An 18,750-nucleotide genomic window follows, 5' to 3' on the forward strand; every position below is an offset into this window, starting at 1 on the left:
TGTCGTCTCAAGGCACTTCACAAAAGTCCGGTACATACATTCCAATTAATCCTAACAATCGAACAGTGCAGTCAGAGTTAGTTATTTATTCAAATTGGATAAAAAGTTTTTCTGTCTAAGGAAACCCAGCAGATTGCATCCAGTCAGTGACTTGCAGCATTCACTCCTCCTGGATGAGCATGTAGAGACAGTGGACAGTCACTGGTGTTGACTTTGCAGCAATCCCTCATACTGAGCATGCATGTAGCGACAGTGGAGAGGAAAAACTCCCTTTTAACAGGAAAAAACCTCCAGCAGAACCAGAACCAGGCTCAGTGTGAGCGGCCATCTGCCACGACCGACTGGGGGTTTGAGAGAACAGAGCAGAGACACAAAGAGAACAAAGAAGCACTGATCCAGGAGTACTTTCTATGGGAAGGAAAAGTAAATGTTAATGGATGTAGCTCCTTTAGTCGTTTCACCTAGAAAGAAAGAACAGATAAACTCTGAGCCAGTTTTCAAGGTTAGAGTCTGAAAGAGAGCACATAGAGTTTGTTACAGTTAAGCTCAGTCAATCGCCATGTCTAGGAGAGAGAAAGGGTTAAACACTGAAAGACAGGGCCATGTGGATCATCTGTAGAGGATGAGCATTAAGTTGTTGCCAGCAGAAGCTCGGACGATTCCCCTCTCCAGAAAGGTGTCACAGGTAGACACAGAGCCAGGCCAGGTGTAGCTTCTAGGAAGAGAAAAGAGAGAACAAAGTTAAAAGCTGAAATAACAGCAAATAATGCAAAATTGGAGAGTAGTGTGAGAATGTAGCGAAGAGGGTGAAAGTGGTCGTTATGTCCTCCAGCAGCCTAAGCCTATAGCAGCATAACTACAGAGATAGTTTCAGTTCAGATTATTTAGTTAAACGGCGCTTATTTACAACAGTCGTCTCAAGGAACCCCACAAAGGGTCCCACTGATGGTCATTGTTATACTAAAAACCACAAGGATTGGGATACCTCTCTCTGTCAGACTGATTATAACCATTGGAAAAGAGAATGGGTCATACAGGTAGCAGAAATGGAGGGTGTGTTTGCACCTCAACCAAAACTGAGCCGGTTTAGGCTAAACCTGACTCCCCCTTACTCCAACCAACAGGGAGGGAGGAAGGCTCCCTCCCTGATAAACTAAGCCACTCTAACTATAAGCTTTATCAAAAAGGAAAGTTTTAAGCCTAGCCTTAAAAGTAGACAGGGTGTCTGCCTCACGGACTAAAACTGGGAGCTGGTTCCACAGGAGAGGAGCCTGATAACTAAAGGATCTGCCTCCCATTCTACTTCTAGAGACTCTAGGAACCACCAGTAAACCTGCAGTCTGAGAACAAAGTGCTCTGTTAGGAACATATGGACCAATCAGATCTCTGATGTATGATGGAGCTAGATCATTAAGGGCTTTATATGTGAGGAGGAGAATTTTAAATTCTATTCTGGATTTAACAGGGAGCCAATGAAGGGAAGCTAAAATAGGGGAAATATGATCTATCTTTTTAATTTTCATCAGAACTCTTGCTGCAGCATTTTGAATCAGCTGATGGCTTTTAACTGCATTTTGTGGACATCCTGATAGAAAAGAATTACAATAGTCCAGCCTTGAAGTAACAAATGCATGGACTAGTTTTTCAGCGTCACTCCTAGATAGGATATTTCTAATTTTGGCAATGTTCTGGAGATGAAAGAAGGAAATCCTAGAAACCTGTTTAATATGGGATTTATGAGGCGACTGTGGCTCAGTAGGAAGAGTAGTTGTCTTGCAATCAGAAGGTTGTGGGTTCAATTTCAGCTTCCCCCTGCCATATGTCAATGTGCCCCTGGGCAAGGCACTTAACCTCAAGTTGCCTACCGATCTGTGTATCGGTGTATGAATGTGTGAGCGTTAGTGAGTGCAATTGGGTGAATGTGGCTCTAGTGTAAAGCGCTTTGAGCAGTCTGTATGACTGGAAAAGCATTATATAAGTTCAGTCCATTTACCATTTAAATGACATGTCCTGGTCAAAAATAACACCAAGGTTTTTTACTTTATCACCGGAGGTCAATTTAATGCCATCCAGGTTAAATGATTGACTAAGCAGTTTCTTTTTTAAAGACTCCGGTCCAAAGACGACAACTTCTGTCTTGTCTGAATTTAGAAGCAAAAAATTTAAAGTCATCCAAGTTTTTATGTCTTCAAGACATGCTTGTAGTCTATCTAACTGGTTGGGCTCATCAGGATTTATGGATAAGTAAAGCTGAGTATCATCAGCGTAACAGTGAAAATTTATCCTATGCTGCCTGATAATTTGACCTATTGGAAGCATATATATAATAAAGAGAATTGGCCCAAGTACTGAACCCTGTGGTACTCCACAATTAACCCTGGAGTTTAAAAATGATTTATCATTTACATGAACAAACTGGAATCTGTCAGACAGATAAGATTTAAACCAGCCTAGCGCTGTTCCCATGATCCCTACAGCATATTCCAGCCTTTTTAAGAGAATATTATGGTCGACTGGATCAAATGCAGCACTGAGATCTAACAGAACCAGAACAGACACAAGTCCATTATCTGAGGCTAGGAGAATATCATTAGTGACTTTCAGCAGAGCTGTTTCAGTGCTATGATGAGCACTGAAGCCTGACTGAAACTCTTCAAACAGATCATTGCTGTGTAAATGTTCACACATTTGATTAGCAACTATTTTCTCAAGAATTTTAGATAAGAATGGAAGATTGGATATAGGTCTGTAATTTTTCAAGTCATCTCGATCAAGCGAAGGTTTCTTAAGTAAAGGTTTAATTACAGCTATCTTAAAAGCCTGTGGTTCTGATCCATTTACTAAAGATAGATTAATCATATCTAAAATGGGGCTGGTAATCAGAGGGAACACTTCCTTAAATAATTTGGTTGGGATTGGGTCTAACATACAAGTTGAAGATTTAGATGAAGCTAATATTTCTGATAACTCAGGAAGCTTCACAGGATCAAAACAGTCCAAACACAAATCAGGTTCTACAGTTATTTCCAATGTTGTCTCACTTGCTGAGGATGAAGTAATCATCTTAGGGAGTATGTCAAAGATTTTATTTTTTAATAGAATCAATTTTATTTAAAAAGAATCCCATAAAGTCATGACTGCTGAGAGCTAAGGGAATGGATGGCTCAACAGAGCTATGACTCTGTGTAAGTTTAGCAACTGTACTAAAGAGAAACCTACGATTATTCTTGTTCTCTTCTATTAATGAGGAGAAATAAGCTGTTCTGGCTTGGTGAACAGTAGGTTATTTTTCCAGATTAAGTAGGAATCCTCTAGGTGTGTACAGCGCCATTTCCCATCTGAAATCTGGATGTTTGTGAGTGCAGTCTGTTGGTGTGTAGTGTGTTGTGCTCGCCATGTGGCTGGACACCCCAGATTGTAGGATCAAACCTGTTACACCTACGATTTTGTATTGTCATGTGTGGGGTCTCTCAGGTTTTGAAAATCAACCGACAATTTTAAAATCCTGCCAGGTGAACCAGGCATTAACTATCTGCTTTTCTTTAATATAGAAAGTACTCCTAGATTAGTGTTCTTTTTTTGTCTCTCCTCTGTCTTCTTAAACCCTCAGTTGGTCATGGCTGATGGCCGCTTACACTGAGCCTGGTTCTGGTTCTGGTTCTGCTGGAGCTTTCTTCCTGTTAAAAGGGGGCTTTCCTCTCCACTGTCGCTACGTGCATGCTCAGTATGAGGGATTGCTGCAATCTGCTTGGTTTCCTTAGATAGAAAAACTATTTAACCAATTTGAATAATAAACTAAACTTGACTGGACTGTTTGTTAACTAGAGTTATGTACTTGACTTGGAATCTGTGTTTCCTGTTCATACAAGAAAATAAAAATGAATTTTTTAACTAATAAACAGTTTAGAGCAACATTGGTGGAGAAGCAATTTCTCTTAGAAACATTTGAATCACAATGAGCAGCAGCTTTATGTGCTCTCTGTCGGTTGTCATGGTGATGCTTGTGTGTAATGGTGCTGTGATCGAAGGGCGGACTAGAATAAACTTCAAAGTCCGAATGATTTAAGTGTCTGCTTTAATCCTGCCTGTGTTCAGCAGCTGTTTACCTGACAGGCATTGAGCGCGCTCACATCTGGACGGCTGACATCACCCACTGATAATAACGTTACCTGACGTCGAGATGTCTGGCTCTCACACAGGACCTTTCAGACATTCTGCTTCAGATTTACTGTTGTCGACAAAGAGCTTGACTTTAGAAGGTTGTTTGGGTTAGATCTTATTTCACACAGTTTTAACACTCAGTCCAGTTTATCCATAAAGATCCAATTCACAATTAATACACGTCAGGGTGCTTTACAGCACAGAGACATTTGATTTCTGTCCAGTTATACTGAATCCAGATGTTCCAAGGTCCATTGAAATCAGTCAAATTCATTTCAGTACAACCCAATCATTTAGTCAGATTCAGCTCCAACAAAACAGTCCAGTTCAATCTTGATTATAATACTTTGATGCATCTACATGAGGAAGTCCAACTAATTGTATCAATTCACTGACTGTACAGAAATCTTTCCTCCTGAGCAAGCATGTAGCGACAGTGGAGAGAAACCACTCCCTTATTACAACTACAAATGTCATAAATATCAGGAGAACCAGGCTCATTACGAGCGACCATCTGCCTTGACTGGCTGGAAGTTGAGAGAACAGAAAATCAAAGGCCTACTGGGTCAGGAGTACTTTCTATACCAGAATCAGCTTTATTGCCAAGTTTGTTCATACAAACAAGGAATTTGTCTCCGGTACATTTTGCTCTCAATAATAAAGAAAGAAAAACAAGTAATGACAACAAATCCTCTGTAAATGGTTCCATCCAGAAATGAGATACAGCTAAACCCCGAAGCAGTGGGTCAGGTGTCTTTCAACAAGAAAGAAACACATGAAAACATGTAGGTAAAGGTACAAATAGCTCTGTCATCTAAGAAAGAAGCACCAAATGTATTTTTTATGTTTTAATAAGAAAATAAGTCCTCGTAAGATTGTGGCAAAAGGACTCTTTTAACAAGAAGAGACCTTGAGCAGAACCAGAACCTAGATCAGTTTGAACACCGTCTGCCCTGACTGTGTAAGGGCTGAGAGAGGAACAAGGAGACACAAATAAACACAGAAGGACTAGAGAACCTTCCACAGGAAAGAAAAACTAAAAAAACAAGTAATAGCAGCAGTAACTTCAAACAATGCGTAAATGGTAAGAAAAGAGCAAACAAGCGAGTAAAGCTGGGCGTAAGGTCAGCAGATGTAGTGCGTGCAAACATGTGTGTCAACAGGAATGTTGTTTTGTGTAGAAAAACATGCGAAAGTAAAGAACTATCTAGTGCAAAAGAAATTAGCTACATATTTTTATTTTTTTGTCCACTGTTCGCCAGAACTGGTAATGTTTGTACTTGATTTTTTTAAAGGTTAAAACTCTCTCTTGAATGGTCCCTGCTGCATTTTGTTTGTTAAAAGTGAACTTTATAATTCATCTACATCCATCCAGTCACTCTGACTGCTGTGTACCGCTGGTAGTATAATTACTACACATAAATACTTCACACAACCTTTAAATAAGCTGAAATAAGTAATAAAGTAATAAATGTATTAGGTTGTATGTCTGTTTTATAATAATTTGGTTAAAAACACACAAAAAACAAACAAAACAAAGCATATTTTATTTTTTAGGTATAATTAACAGACATTTTATGGTGTGATTAAAGATACATATTATAATTATATTTATAGATGATTGTAATTATAAAATAATAAGGTATAAATGATGTGATATGAAGCAGAGTTTCAGCTGAGGGATGCTATGATGCAGTGAACACGTGACAATGTGACGGTTGCTGGTTTGATTCCCAAAGGATCAAAGCCTCCAGATGTCAAGCTAATGTGCATTTATGTATTTGGGTTATTTCCTTATTTAGTGTGTTAACAGAGACTCTGCTGCCTGACAGAGCAGCGGTCCAATGGGACGCGGCCCAGCTCGCGTGAAGGGCTGTGATTGGTCAGCAGGGATGCAGACGGTAGCAGCATCTTCTCTTTCCTCAGATCCAGCGGACATCAGGAGCAGTCCTTCCTGCCTGAGAAACAAATACCTTCCAACACCGAAGCACCGACACGCCGAACCAGCCCGGGGTTCGCTGCTTGTCTCCCGGTGTAAACGCAGCCTTTCTCCGGTTTTGTCATCGCTCTGTGGGCTGGATCTCTGCCAGGAAGCCGCTGCGCTGCGCTCCGGACGGAACGGACCAGCCGTCTCTACCGGCGAAAATACAGAAATATTCCCTGGAGGAGGATGATGGACTGAGTTGATCCGACATCTGACGGGTTTGGAGGCCCGATGGAAGCTGCGACACATCTGGACTTGGTGCGTCTGGATCATCCGGGTCCTGGTTATTGTGTAGAGTAAAGAGGCGGCTTTATCACTGATTGATTCGGTTCTGTTTTTCCTCTTCAGTTTGTCTCCTTTGATGTCTTGTCGCAGACGGTCCTGGTTCCGAGTTTGAGGGAGCAGCAGGATCACCCACCTCCTCATTCTGCTGGTCTGGATTAAAAACCATCAGGATCATGAATCACCCCCCTCTGATGCGCTAATCTAGGGTTTACCGAGCTGGATTTAAATCAGAGATCTGCTCGGGATTACCCTGCTCCCGGTTCCGACCTGGTCTGAGCAGGTCCTGATTCTGGTCTATTTTTGGACTTGGTCCTGTTGGCGCTGGATTCGGGGAGCCCTGCTGGCATCATGCCGACCTCCCGGCCTGGTTCGGAGCCGGTGGAGTTCTGGGTGGACGGGTCGAGGCGGGACGGGACCGTGGAGGACTTCTACACCTTGGGCTCCGAACTGGGCAGGTCTGGGCTGCATTTTTAGGGGATGAAAGCGGGGGAGTGACGGGTTGTTAAGTATCTTTGAGTGGGCCAAAGTTGGCCACATGTGGGTCCATGTGATGCTCCTCATGCAGGATTAACTCAGCAGCGCTTCATAATCCAGCCTGAGATGTTTCTGGGTAACTCAGTCCAGCCAGGAACCAATAAAATCAGAGCTGCTTCCTGCTCGCTGCAGAGACGGAAAACAAGCTCTTAACGAATTAATGAGGGTTTATCAGTGTAAACATGCAGGAAACAGCTTCTACCAGACTGCTTAGTTCTAACACAGACAAGGAAACTATTATTATTATTTATGTTAGTTTATATTTTAATATTTTCTAACATATTTTTATACTTTCTTACGTCTTTCACTTACATTCACCAAATTCTTGCACATTTTCAATGCTAAAAATCAAATTTTAATTCTTACATTTTTAATGATTCACGATATTTTAAAATCTCTTTTTTTAAATATTCGGCTAACCTACTTTTATAACAGGCTTTTAATATTTAGTTGACCAAACGTGAGAAATATTTAACATTCATGATGTTCTGGGGTGATATTTCACTGGAGATCTTTTAAAAACGGGTTGAAGAAAGAATAATTTCCAAACCTTTGCTGACTGTAATATTTCAACACAACTCATTCAATGTGTATTGGACAATAACTGAAAAATATCCAAAACAAACAATTAAAAACAAAAACAAGAAAAAATGGTCTTTTCTTCTCATGCGTCAGAACACATCATTGAAAACTTTAGTTCTAACAATAAAAATGAGGTAACATTTAGTTTCAGGTGAATCTAGAGATTCAGTAAAATACGTTGAACGGTTGTGTTTTATTTCACCGCTGTTCCTCATTTACAGTCAGACGTTTCTATCCACTCATCATCTGCATGAAACTAATATTAATTTAGTGCCTTTAGTGATTTGTCTGAACCGTTGTTTTGCAGGGTGGAAGGGTTGGGGCTGCAGATAAAATTAGTTTGTATCAGCAGCACAAAAATGCATCACTCAATTATCAGAACAATAAGAAACTCTGAAGACCGAAGACAGCGAAGGTCCAAGAAGAAGAATTGTAGATTTACACATGTTGGAAAAGTTTTGAAAGCAGGAGTTATTCAGATGAGAACAATTCTGCCTTTTAACACAGTGACAAAAATAACCTTGAGAGGAGTCAAGGCGAAACCTATAAACTAGAACACTGTCCCTGCTGTCCAGCATGGTGGAGGCACTATCATTCTGTGGGGCTGTTTTAATCCTAGTGTTGATAGTGCATTGCTCAAAGTTGATGGATTAATAAAGATGGAGAATTGCCTTGAAATTCCTTAACTTGGATGGTTGAGACCTGGAAACAGTTGGGTGTTCCAGCAGAACAATGATCTCAAACACATCAGAACTGGTTTTATACTGAAACATTTGCTTAAAAGCTATATCCATCCCTCCAAGCAATCTAAATGAACTCTTCTGATTCTGCCAGGAAAAATGATTTAATATTTGGCCTAAATTGTGCCAGAAGATGGTTGATGACTCCAAAACGTTAATGGTCAAAGTTAAGGAATAATTACCCACGTTGGGGCTCCATGTTAATACAACAGAAACCATATATTTGTATGAACTGTATAAAATGACACTTACTAGTTTTACCTTCACCATCTAACATTTAATCAGACCCAACATTTCCACTTTTAGGCCAGTTAGGTTTACCAGAATTATTTTCTGTTTGCTAAATACCAGAATAATGAGAGGATTCTTAGATCATTTTTCATGTTTCTTCTTAGTATTTGTTAAAATTGCCTTTTAGACTGTATGACTTGTAAAACATTTTAAGTTTCCTTCCACAAGCTTCTCACAGTAGTTTGCTGGAAGTTTGGCCCATTCCATCTGACAGAACTGGTGTAACTGGGTTAGGTCTGTAGGTCACCTTTTCACCTCTGCGCACAAATGTTCAATGGGTTAAAAGATCAGGGCTTTGTGATGATCCAAAACAGTGCCCTTTGTCGTCCTAAAGCCAGTTTGTAACAAATTTGACGGTTGCTGAGGGACATTGTCCATTTTAAAGACCAATTTGTGTCCAACCTTTAAGTTCCTGGTTGATGTCCCATGATGCCACCTGTGGGTCCCATTATGATGATGCTACCCCTGTACTTCACAGCTGGGATGGTTTTCCCAGGCTTGGAAGCTTCTCCATTTTTCCTCCAAACGTAACGATGGTCATTATGGCTAAACCACAGGACAGGTCTACTGAAATTAGGGTGTTTGTCCGTGCGTACATTTGCAACCTGCAATCTGACTTTTAGTCTATGTCAATGTTCACTTTGAAGAAAGTGAAAAAAGGAAAAACATCTCTGATTATTCTGGCGTTCAGCAAATAGAAGTATTTTTGGTGATCCTTATTGACCTAAAATAGAAAAAGTTTTTTCTGATTTAATGACAGTAAGAAAAAAAACATTCATCTTTTTATAGGGAATGAGTAAATATTTGTATAACAACTGTATTTAAGGCTGAATGTATAATTTTGACTCTATCTGGATTAGAGGAAATTCACAATAAATTGTGGAGCCAGTTCTGTTGCTGTTTGCTCTGGAAAAAATAAAAAAATAAAAACTGTTTAAATGAAGCATTAAAGCCTTAAATAATCTGCTGGATGTAAATCGATGTGCCTTGTGAATGTTGAGTGTAGTACTTTTATTTCCTCAGTGTAGTGCTCTATGTACTGTCCCCTCTCTGTGGCCTGGTGTTTACTGCCCTGTGTTTGTTTGTCTGTTTGTTTGTTTGTTTGTTGTGGCATCAGTGCAAACACAATGCAGAGCTGCGAGTCGTCTGTGACGGAGACCTGCTCGCTCCGCTGGTCCAACGCTGCTGTGTGATTGGGTCTAGTCTGCCGTGTGCACACATTATATCTGTGTTTGTTGTTTGTTTGCGTCTCTGTAAGCATGAAACGGTAAACCAGTGAATTCTAACACCCAGTCCGCTGCCACCAGCTCTGCTTCATGGTGTCCCGTTGCCATGGAGAACAACCAGGTCCCTGCATGTGAGTGTGTGATTGCTTCTCAGATGGATCTGTTTTCTCCATCTGTCCCTGCAGAAAACCAGACCTCCTCCCCTGAAGCTCATACATACAAGCAAACACCTCCCCTATGATGTGTCTACCACAATCAACCCTCAAAACAACCAAATTATAATCATAATTTTACCTTAATCTGTCAGAAAGTGTTGAAAAAAACAATGTATGACTAATAGATTTTCTACGCATAAAGAACAAACTTCCTTAATTAACGTTTAAAAATTGAAAAAAGAAGTGGTGCTAAACAGCCAAACTACTCTTCTCATCTAACCCTTATTTTAAAAAAATACTACTAATCAGAATATTGGGCATAAATGTTGACAGGTAAATCAATTATAAATCAATATCTTTGTCAAAAGTGTACAAAGATAGAGTCAGAATCAGTTTTATTGGCCGAGTTTGTGCACAAAAACAAGGAATTTGACTTCAGTTTCAATTTGCACTTAAGGTTCAGCCATTTAAAGTATAAATATATAAATTTGCTAGAAAATGAAAAGGATTTTTTTAGCAACTGTTTTTTCTGTTCAAACCTTTCCCTCCACACTTGTTTGTCTCCACTGGTTAAGATGTGCAAAAAGATTTGAAAGGAAATAATTTTGTATAGCAGTAGAAACTCACTCTGAACCATTTTAGAACAATCCAGCCTTTAATCTGAGTGCATTCTTTCAGAAGCACAGCTATTACAGGGCCGTGAAGACTTTGTATGGCACCGTTTGGCCAATGAGACAAGATTTTGTTTTCTTCTATTACGTTCAGACAGCGGAGAAGACAGAGATAGGGACGTCTGATGTTCCTCTTTGCGCAATCTCTCTAGATTATCTACAGCCTGAGTTATAGCTCACCTCACAGGGTTTCTACACGTCTTAGATCTGGGGACTGAGATGATGAGGGAAGAAGGTGGAATGTTCCTATGAGGAGGATTTCAGTCATAATGAATAGGGAGTGTAGAACAGAGGGTATGTCAAAGAGCACAGAAATCTTACTGTAAAACAAAGCAAACAAGAAAAAAAACGCTAAACTTTTACTAAATAAAAGCCATGAATTAATATCTAAGTTGCCTGAGCTTCTTTCTGCGTTGATGGACAACAAAGCTTTGGTTGTTTCTACATCAGCTCCAAATTTTATCAGTTAGAAAGACTGAAAGTCCTTCAAGTGGTGCAAAGTAGTCATTTATGGCCATCATCCATGTTATGACCAAAGGAAACTTTATTCAGCAGCTTGTGTGGGTCCAGATACAGGCAGAATGATGAACCATCTCCTGTACTTCTGGTCCTGTGGGAATATTCTTGGAAAACAACTTAAGTGGACTAATGACAGATTTGTTCTGCTGTAATGGTCTTGATTGCCTTTGCAACACTGGGACTGACTCATTTATTATTGTGTTTTCAGAGGAGCGACATCCATTGTTTACCGCTGTGAGGAGAAACAGACCCAGAAACCCTTCGCAGTCAAAGTCCTCAAGAAAACAGTGAGTTGTTAAAGCCAACAGCATGTTGCAAAAATGACCCAAAGCATTACAACAGTGTTCAGATAATAGAAATAAAGATGGGCATACCATAAGTTGGAGTTTGGAAGATCTTGTAGTCATGATTATGTATAAAAAGATAAGGAACTTATTCTTCCGACTGAAGATTATTGGCTTTTTGTTTTTGTTGTGCAAATACTTACTCAGATGAAGACCATACTCCCAGCAGAATGAAGCAGAGATTCATTGAACTTCCATGAATTAAATGATCCTTTGCTCCAGTCTGGGAGTTTGATATTTGTAAGACCCTTAAATCTTCTGCCTTCTTTAAGTGGCTTTCTTCTTAAAGAGGTTCTATTTGAAATATTTCTCTGCAAAACAGGTCACTCCTTCAAGAAGCTGATCTGTTATCGGTTGTTTCCAAGTCCAGGAAAACAGGCAAGTGTCAGCGGGTAAAAAATAATCAAAGCCGGTGGAAATCCGTGCTCATGTTTACTAAACTCTGCTCTCAGTTTTACGATCTGTGCGCGCAGATTACATGCAAGATAAGTTCAGCGGATCTGTTGTCATAAATAATCTTAATAAATAAACTTATCACCATGTAATATTAGTTTATTTTTGTTACACTAAGGCATCTGTTGGGATTTTGATTATCGATTAATTAATATTTATCAAGAATTATAATTAAAAATCATAATTTGAGTTTCCACGTGTCCGTGGGTAACTTAGGAGACCGGTCCATCTTCATCCTTTTCGACCTCCTTGGCAGAAAGGCGAAAAATATGACGGACCGTCACTAGTCGACTGGAACAAAAATAAACAAGGAGGAAAAATTGCGTCTTCTTGAAAACTCCGTGGTTTTTTTGGTTACGTGTTAAATCCACGCCCTCGATCGGTAAAGTGAAATTTCTGGTCTTCTTATCCCAGAAACTACTTTCATGAATTTTTCTTGTTGGCCAACAGGGGAGAATGAATGAAAATCCACGTGGGATTTCTTCTCCAGAGTGATGTTCCAGTTGCGTGGTAACCGCGTCTCGGTTTCCAGCGTGAAAAGCCATGGTGGGCATCTCCGGTGCCCTTACATAGTCCACTGTGACGTCAAAGCTGCAACGCCCCCGTCCTATCAGCCGCGGTGCCCGCTGGGATTTGTAGTAGCGGACTATCCTGGCGATGGCGCCGGAAGGCCTGGTGGCGTCCGGCAACGTACAAATGGTCCAATATTCACCAAAACATGGTCCAACACGTCCAAGCACCCTCAAACTCTTGACAGATGTCACTGAGTTACCTGCTCGCACAGATTTCAGAAAGCGAGAGCACAGTTTAGTAATCCATGCGCACATATTGCAAAACTGAGCGCACAGTTTAGTAAGGCGTGAGCATGAATTTCCACCGGCTTTGATTTTTTTTAACGTGCTGACACTTGCTGGGCTCCGTAAGCATCTGTTCAAAAAACACGGAAAAAAACTTTGGGAAATGTATGAAAATAAATGTGTTTTGCTACATCCAGAGCTAAACCAGAATAAAATGCATCTGATTCTCAAAGACCATTGCTGTTTGCGACACGCAGATTGTATGAAATATTTACAGTGGTCTGAAAATGTTGCCTCATCGCAAGAGTAGGAGCTCACTGCAAAAAGTGATTACTTATTGTCTTGTAAAAGATAACAGGATGTATCTACAGATACGAAAAGTTTGTCTGTTCTGTTCTGACAATACATAACAGAAATATGTCATGGTTGCAAACACTAGTTCTAATCATTTTAACATCTGATACAATTATAACTTCAGTTGAAGCTTTTTATCTTTGAGTGAATTGATTAGAGATTAATTTTACCATCGTCTTTTAAAATTAAAAACATTTTCATCACCTTTTGAAATTTTGTTCTGTCAGACTATTGCAAATCTGCCCTTGGTTTTAATGGTAGTGGAAGACATCATGTCTACCGCATATATGCGCCTCTATTACAGATCGAACTAACTCACCTGTGACTCAAATGTTGCAGTTATGATTTAAGAAAGACAACACATAATCCGACACTACGCTATGCAGATGTTTTGTTTACCTAGGGATGTGGAATGGTTGAAATTGAAAGTGACACTATCCCACCCCTGACTGTTGATTAATACATTTTGACCAGCTGGGAACAATAATTATTGAAATTGTATTCCCAGATGGTCATTTCATCCTATAAAATGAAAATATACAAAACAAAACAACATGGTAAGTGATGTACTTGGTCATGACGCAGCAGAACTCTGTGCATTCCACACCCAAAGATCCCAATATAAAAAATTTTTCACAATGTGATCACATCAGAAGCAACAAACATACTTCAGTGACATGACAGGACTTGATGTCCCAGAAGATCTCGTTAATTTCCAGACATTTAGATCTAGCTTAAATGTTTTTCAAAATTTCATCATACGAAAAGGAAGCAGTGTGACTGCAGTTCACAGTTCAAAATAGTACCACTATCTTATCAGGATCTTTGGCTCTCTATCAGGACTTTTTTTTTTTGTATGTCTTTAAACACTTAGAAACATAGGGGGCAAACTGTGTGATCTGCTGTGTGATCTGCACCTTCCTGCAACTAATTGATTGGGTTAAAGGGTTAAACTGGATTCAGCTGAACTTTTCACTACTTCTTTGTTACCGCACTATTACATACTGATGTTTTTTTTTTTTTTGTAGATTGACAAGAAAATCGTACGCACTGAAATTGGTGTCCTGCTGCGTCTTTCTCATCCAAACATTGTAAGTATCCAGGGTCATGTTATGTTCTATTTTACTGTAATGAGAGAAAAATCATTTAGCCTGTTTTCATTACCTGGTTTAGGGAGGAAATACGCCTGCTTCTAACATTACCATCAGAAGGTTGTGGGCATGCTGATTCTGGCTTTCACGAACTGGTTAAACTGGTTTAAAGAGCCCATTCTTCCATTGATCCATTTTCTATACTGGCTGAACCCCTGCAGGATTATGGCTTTGACAGATTAATGGTATAAAAACGATTCATTTATATAGTATCCTCTGCCTTTACTGCAGCTGCTGTTGCCAAGCCTCGCTATACACATCTCCACCCCTTTAACACATTCCAAGGAAAGCTTAAAAGACCATCTCCAGAGTAGGACCATTTACCCGTGAAAGTAAAGCTCCGGGAAAGTGAAAATACCCGGGTAAATTTGTTTCCAAACACGGCCTGGGCTTCACAAAGCCTAGGGCTTTCTACAAGCATTGGGAAAGGGGCTAATGTAAGCCTGCATGCCTTTTTGTGCTGTGTATCTCAGTGTCACCTGTAATAGACTGAGGCGGGGTTCACCCTGCCTCTCACCCACCTACCGCTGGAGTACGACTTTAGTCCACCCTTGAGCCTGACAAGGTTAAGTGGGAACGTAGAACATGGCTTGAGGGATTCCTAAGGACTACAAAGCAGTACTCTAAGCTATGTTTCTGGTTGTTAAAAAATTGTTCATGTCTTACTCTGATGTTTAGGCAGTCCCAGTTATATTCTGTTTTCATATAAAAGTCTTGGTATCTCTGGTTTGTTGTACATTGGTGCTGATATGATGGAGCATAACATTGGTAGATAGCTAAAGAGCTAAGCACTGGTCATCTATGTCCAACCCTCACCCATGGTCATCAGATATAAACAAAAACTGGAAGAATGATATCCTGCATCCAGGCAGCTGACGTGAGCTTCATTGTTAGGGTGGCTAAGATCAGCCATAGAGATAAGATGAGGAATTATGTCATCTAGACTGAATTTAAAGTAGAGTAGCTCCTCCTTCATGACGATACGGGTTAACTAAGGTGGTTTGGAATGCCCTGGATGTCTATCTGGAGGTTCTTCAGGACATGCCTGAAAACAACTTGCACTTAAACACAGGTCCAACAGGTCAAAGGCTGAAACCCAGACATTTGTCATCCCAGCAGCACTCCCTGGCTCATTCTGGGGAATCCCATGGTGTTCCCAGTCCAGAAGGGATATATAGTCCCTCCTGTGAATTTTACATGTATTCCCCAGTCTCCTTCCAGGACCTGTTTTGTCTGTAATCTGATTATGGATGGATGCATAGAGAAGTGCAAGATGTTTGTCAAATATATAAAATCATGGCCAAAATCTAACTCTTTTTGAGTGTTTAGAAAACTATTTGGATGTACTCATAAAAGTCATGAAAGCTTCAGTGTCATAATGGGGTTTTCTTAGACTCTGAGAGACACAACCACAAGGACCAAGACAGCGTTTTAACAGTTTATTAAGATTCAGTTTCTAAGGTCGGACTGGAACCAGGACTGGAGCAGCGGGCAAGATCCGGATCTCTCTAAAAGGAAGAAACAGAGGCTCGTAAAAAGCTCAGGGTGAAAGTGGCAAAAATGCACAGAAGTTCCTTTGAGTCTGACTTACAGGGGTGAGGTCTTGGTTGAGGCAGGGGGGAATAATAGGTATTTTCCACGGTGGCTTGAGGCTGACAGGAAGTGCACGGTTCTGTTTTGTTTCTCTGCTTTTGTTTCTTCTCTTCCGGAAGACTCCACAGTGTTTGGAGAGTTAATGTTGGAGGGTGGACAGGCAGGTTGATGATCCTCAGAGGTTAGGTGGATGCGGCTCTTGAGAAGCTGGGCTTGGAGTTGAAAACAGAGCGGAGGCTCAGGGCTGAGGCGTCGAGGCTGGAGTTCCCGCACTCCTCTGAACATAACACGAATGAAAACAGGAGACCAGAAAGATTCACGGCTTCCTTCGGAAGAAGGTAGATCTGCAAGGCAGGGGAGAAAAACAAGGTGATCAGAGAAATTTGCTTAGAAGCAGGATTGCAGAGAAGCAGAGGTCTAGCTGTTGCCATGCCAAGTGAGAAAAAGAGCTGACGCCTCCCTCTGGGTTTCCAGGCCATATGAAGCCCAGCTGATTGCTCTAAGTGAGCTACACCTGTGCAGCAGCACCTGCCAGTCACACCTTGCATAGAAAAAACACAGCACACAACACAGCCTGCTTGCAGCCTGCACACAAACCAACGTGGATATGACATTCAGAGAGTGAATTTAAGTTGCAACTCCTCTTTAGAAGCCAAGTTCAAGTTATGTCTTGGGTCATTAGGAAACAAGTTCACTAAAGAAAGCAAGCCATTCATCATGTTGTCCTGTTATAGACCCGCAGAAGGTGTTAACCGAAACCTAAACATCTGAAATAACTCAGTGAGAACATTCACAATATGGCTATAACTGCAAGAGATCTTAGGCTGAGTTTGGGGTCCAATTGGAACACATAACTGAATTAGCATATGACACTGAGATACTGTACATGATCCAACTGTAGCATCTGATTACCCTCTAGAAATAAACATACATCCAAATGAAATAAATAGAATGAAAATCATTCCTTCGGGTCTAAACGTCTTCTGCTTGTAATTCTAAACCTTTGCCTTATTTGACATTCCTGGATCTCTCAATATTCCTTCTGTTGGTCTGCAGATTTCCTAGAACATCATAAAGATTACAGCTCAGAGTGTAAAAATAACAACATATGGTCTCGCTTAGAAGGAGTCATTAAGGTTGCTCTGGATCGTCGCTAAGGTGTTGTTTTGTGGTTGCTGCCGAGATGTGAAGTGTGAGGAGTTATTTCTGGTTACTGCAGTAACAGTGTGTTTGTTTCTATCAGAGCCAACGTTAGTGAGTCACAGTTGGGCATAGATTGACGACTATGTTGAAATGTATTCAAAGGTTGGATGGTTTTTATCTGAGGGGACCATCTGAGGACATCTTGGAGCTCATCTCTTATAAGAAAAAGCTGTTCTGGCTGCAAAAACAATAATAATTAAGTGTTCTGAAGCAACTATTTTTCTAATCAGCACATTTTTCCTGTCAGGCTGAGTTCTAAAGGTTCTCTCCATAGTGAAATTGTGAACTCAAGAATCTTATTTTAATTCTAGATAAAGAAACCGTTGCAGCTTCGGTGTTGATGTCTCAACATGATCTCTTTATCATGCAGTTCTCTATATCATGCTTTCATATGACTTATTGTTGTCAGCTATAAAAATACAAAGACCCGTTTTTATTTGTGCCAAATTAAGGGTTCCCACAAAGCTTTTATGTCAAAATACCAAAGTTGTTCAGGCTGACATTTTTAGAGTTCTCTGGTATTTCTAGACAATTTTTAGAAAACAAATTTTCCATACCTATCCAGACTTGAAAAAGTACTAGACGTCTCCTTAAAGGAGGTTTAAGGGAACCTGCATTTTTAATGGTGTGAAAACTTCCTGTATGCAACGTGACAGAAAATATTGCAGCAAACATGGTGAAATCTGAGTGAAATGTGTTTCTGATTCTGGCTCAGATCCAGCTGAAGGAGATCTTTGAGACGGACACTGACATCGCTCTGGTGTTGGAGCTGGTGACCGGGGGAGAGCTGTTTGACCGGTGAGGACAGACACACTTCCAATGGTCAGAAGCAACTGCCATGCACTGTATTGTTGCATATGTTTCTAACTTTCAGTGTTGGATTTAGTTGCAGATAAAACCATGCAGATATTGAGTCAGTTTCAGGTATTGTTGCTTTTTTTAGTTGTTGGTGGTTTCCCTATAATGTTGCAGATGTTCTATTGCAATGGTTGGTTGAGTTTTAGAAGTCCTCTTGAGTTTCAGGTCTTTTTGCAGCTACAGTTATTAGTTGCCCCGCAGCAGCTGAACTTTGAAGTTGCAGATATGTTTTCTCATTTAGTTGCAGAAGTAGCCATGTTCAGTTGCTGCTGCAGTGGTTGGTTTTGTTGCTGTATCTGTGTCTACACGTTAAATGGTCGATTAAGGTGCAAACTTTGCAGTCTTTGGTTGAGGGTGTTTTTGTTTTCACACAGTGGTTTTGGCTCAGAAATTATTTTTTGTTGCAGGTATTTTGGGGCTAGCTGCAGAAGATTTATTCCAGTTTCACTTCTGTTGGTCAGTTTAAAACTGACATTAGTGTTCCTGGTGTTTTGGTGACTGATTTAAATGTAGAAGTTCGCATGTTCAGCTCCCACATCTTCCCTGAGTGTTTATATGAAGTTCATTCTCAGCATTAGGTGTTGCTCCTCTTGCTTTGGTTGGTTTAAATGCTCAAGTTGCTGCTGCTTCTTTAGTTTTTTGAACTTATTTAGTTGGAGATGTTGATGGATCCTCAAATGTTGATATCTTTGTGAGGATCATTTTAGTTGCTGAAACTTACGGATACAGCCCTAAATTACACAGATATAGAGTTAATCCCAATAATATTCATACAGCTGACAGATCTGGATGTATGTTTATTCACCCAGTAAGTTTGTTTCTGACAGGAAAAAAGATGTCTCAAACAAT

General features: G+C 40.3%; 1 protein-coding gene across 1 annotated transcript in view; it reads left to right on the plus strand.

Moving 5' to 3' along the window:
- Nucleotides 1-6,755: 6,755 nt before the first annotated feature.
- Nucleotides 6,756-18,750, plus strand: part of si:ch73-60h1.1 (calcium/calmodulin-dependent protein kinase type IV) — a 31,907-nt gene continuing 19,912 nt past the window's right edge. The window contains exons 1-4 of the mRNA XM_047374119.1: nt 6,756-6,885; nt 11,357-11,435; nt 14,125-14,187; nt 17,759-17,841. Of these exons, the coding sequence (XP_047230075.1) occupies nt 6,779-6,885; nt 11,357-11,435; nt 14,125-14,187; nt 17,759-17,841 (332 nt within the window). The 5' untranslated portion in view covers nt 6,756-6,778. The remainder of the gene's footprint in view (nt 6,886-11,356; nt 11,436-14,124; nt 14,188-17,758; nt 17,842-18,750) is intronic.

Source organism: Girardinichthys multiradiatus, chromosome 9, assembly GCF_021462225.1.
Source record: "Girardinichthys multiradiatus isolate DD_20200921_A chromosome 9, DD_fGirMul_XY1, whole genome shotgun sequence".
NCBI lineage: Eukaryota > Metazoa > Chordata > Actinopteri > Cyprinodontiformes > Goodeidae > Girardinichthys > Girardinichthys multiradiatus.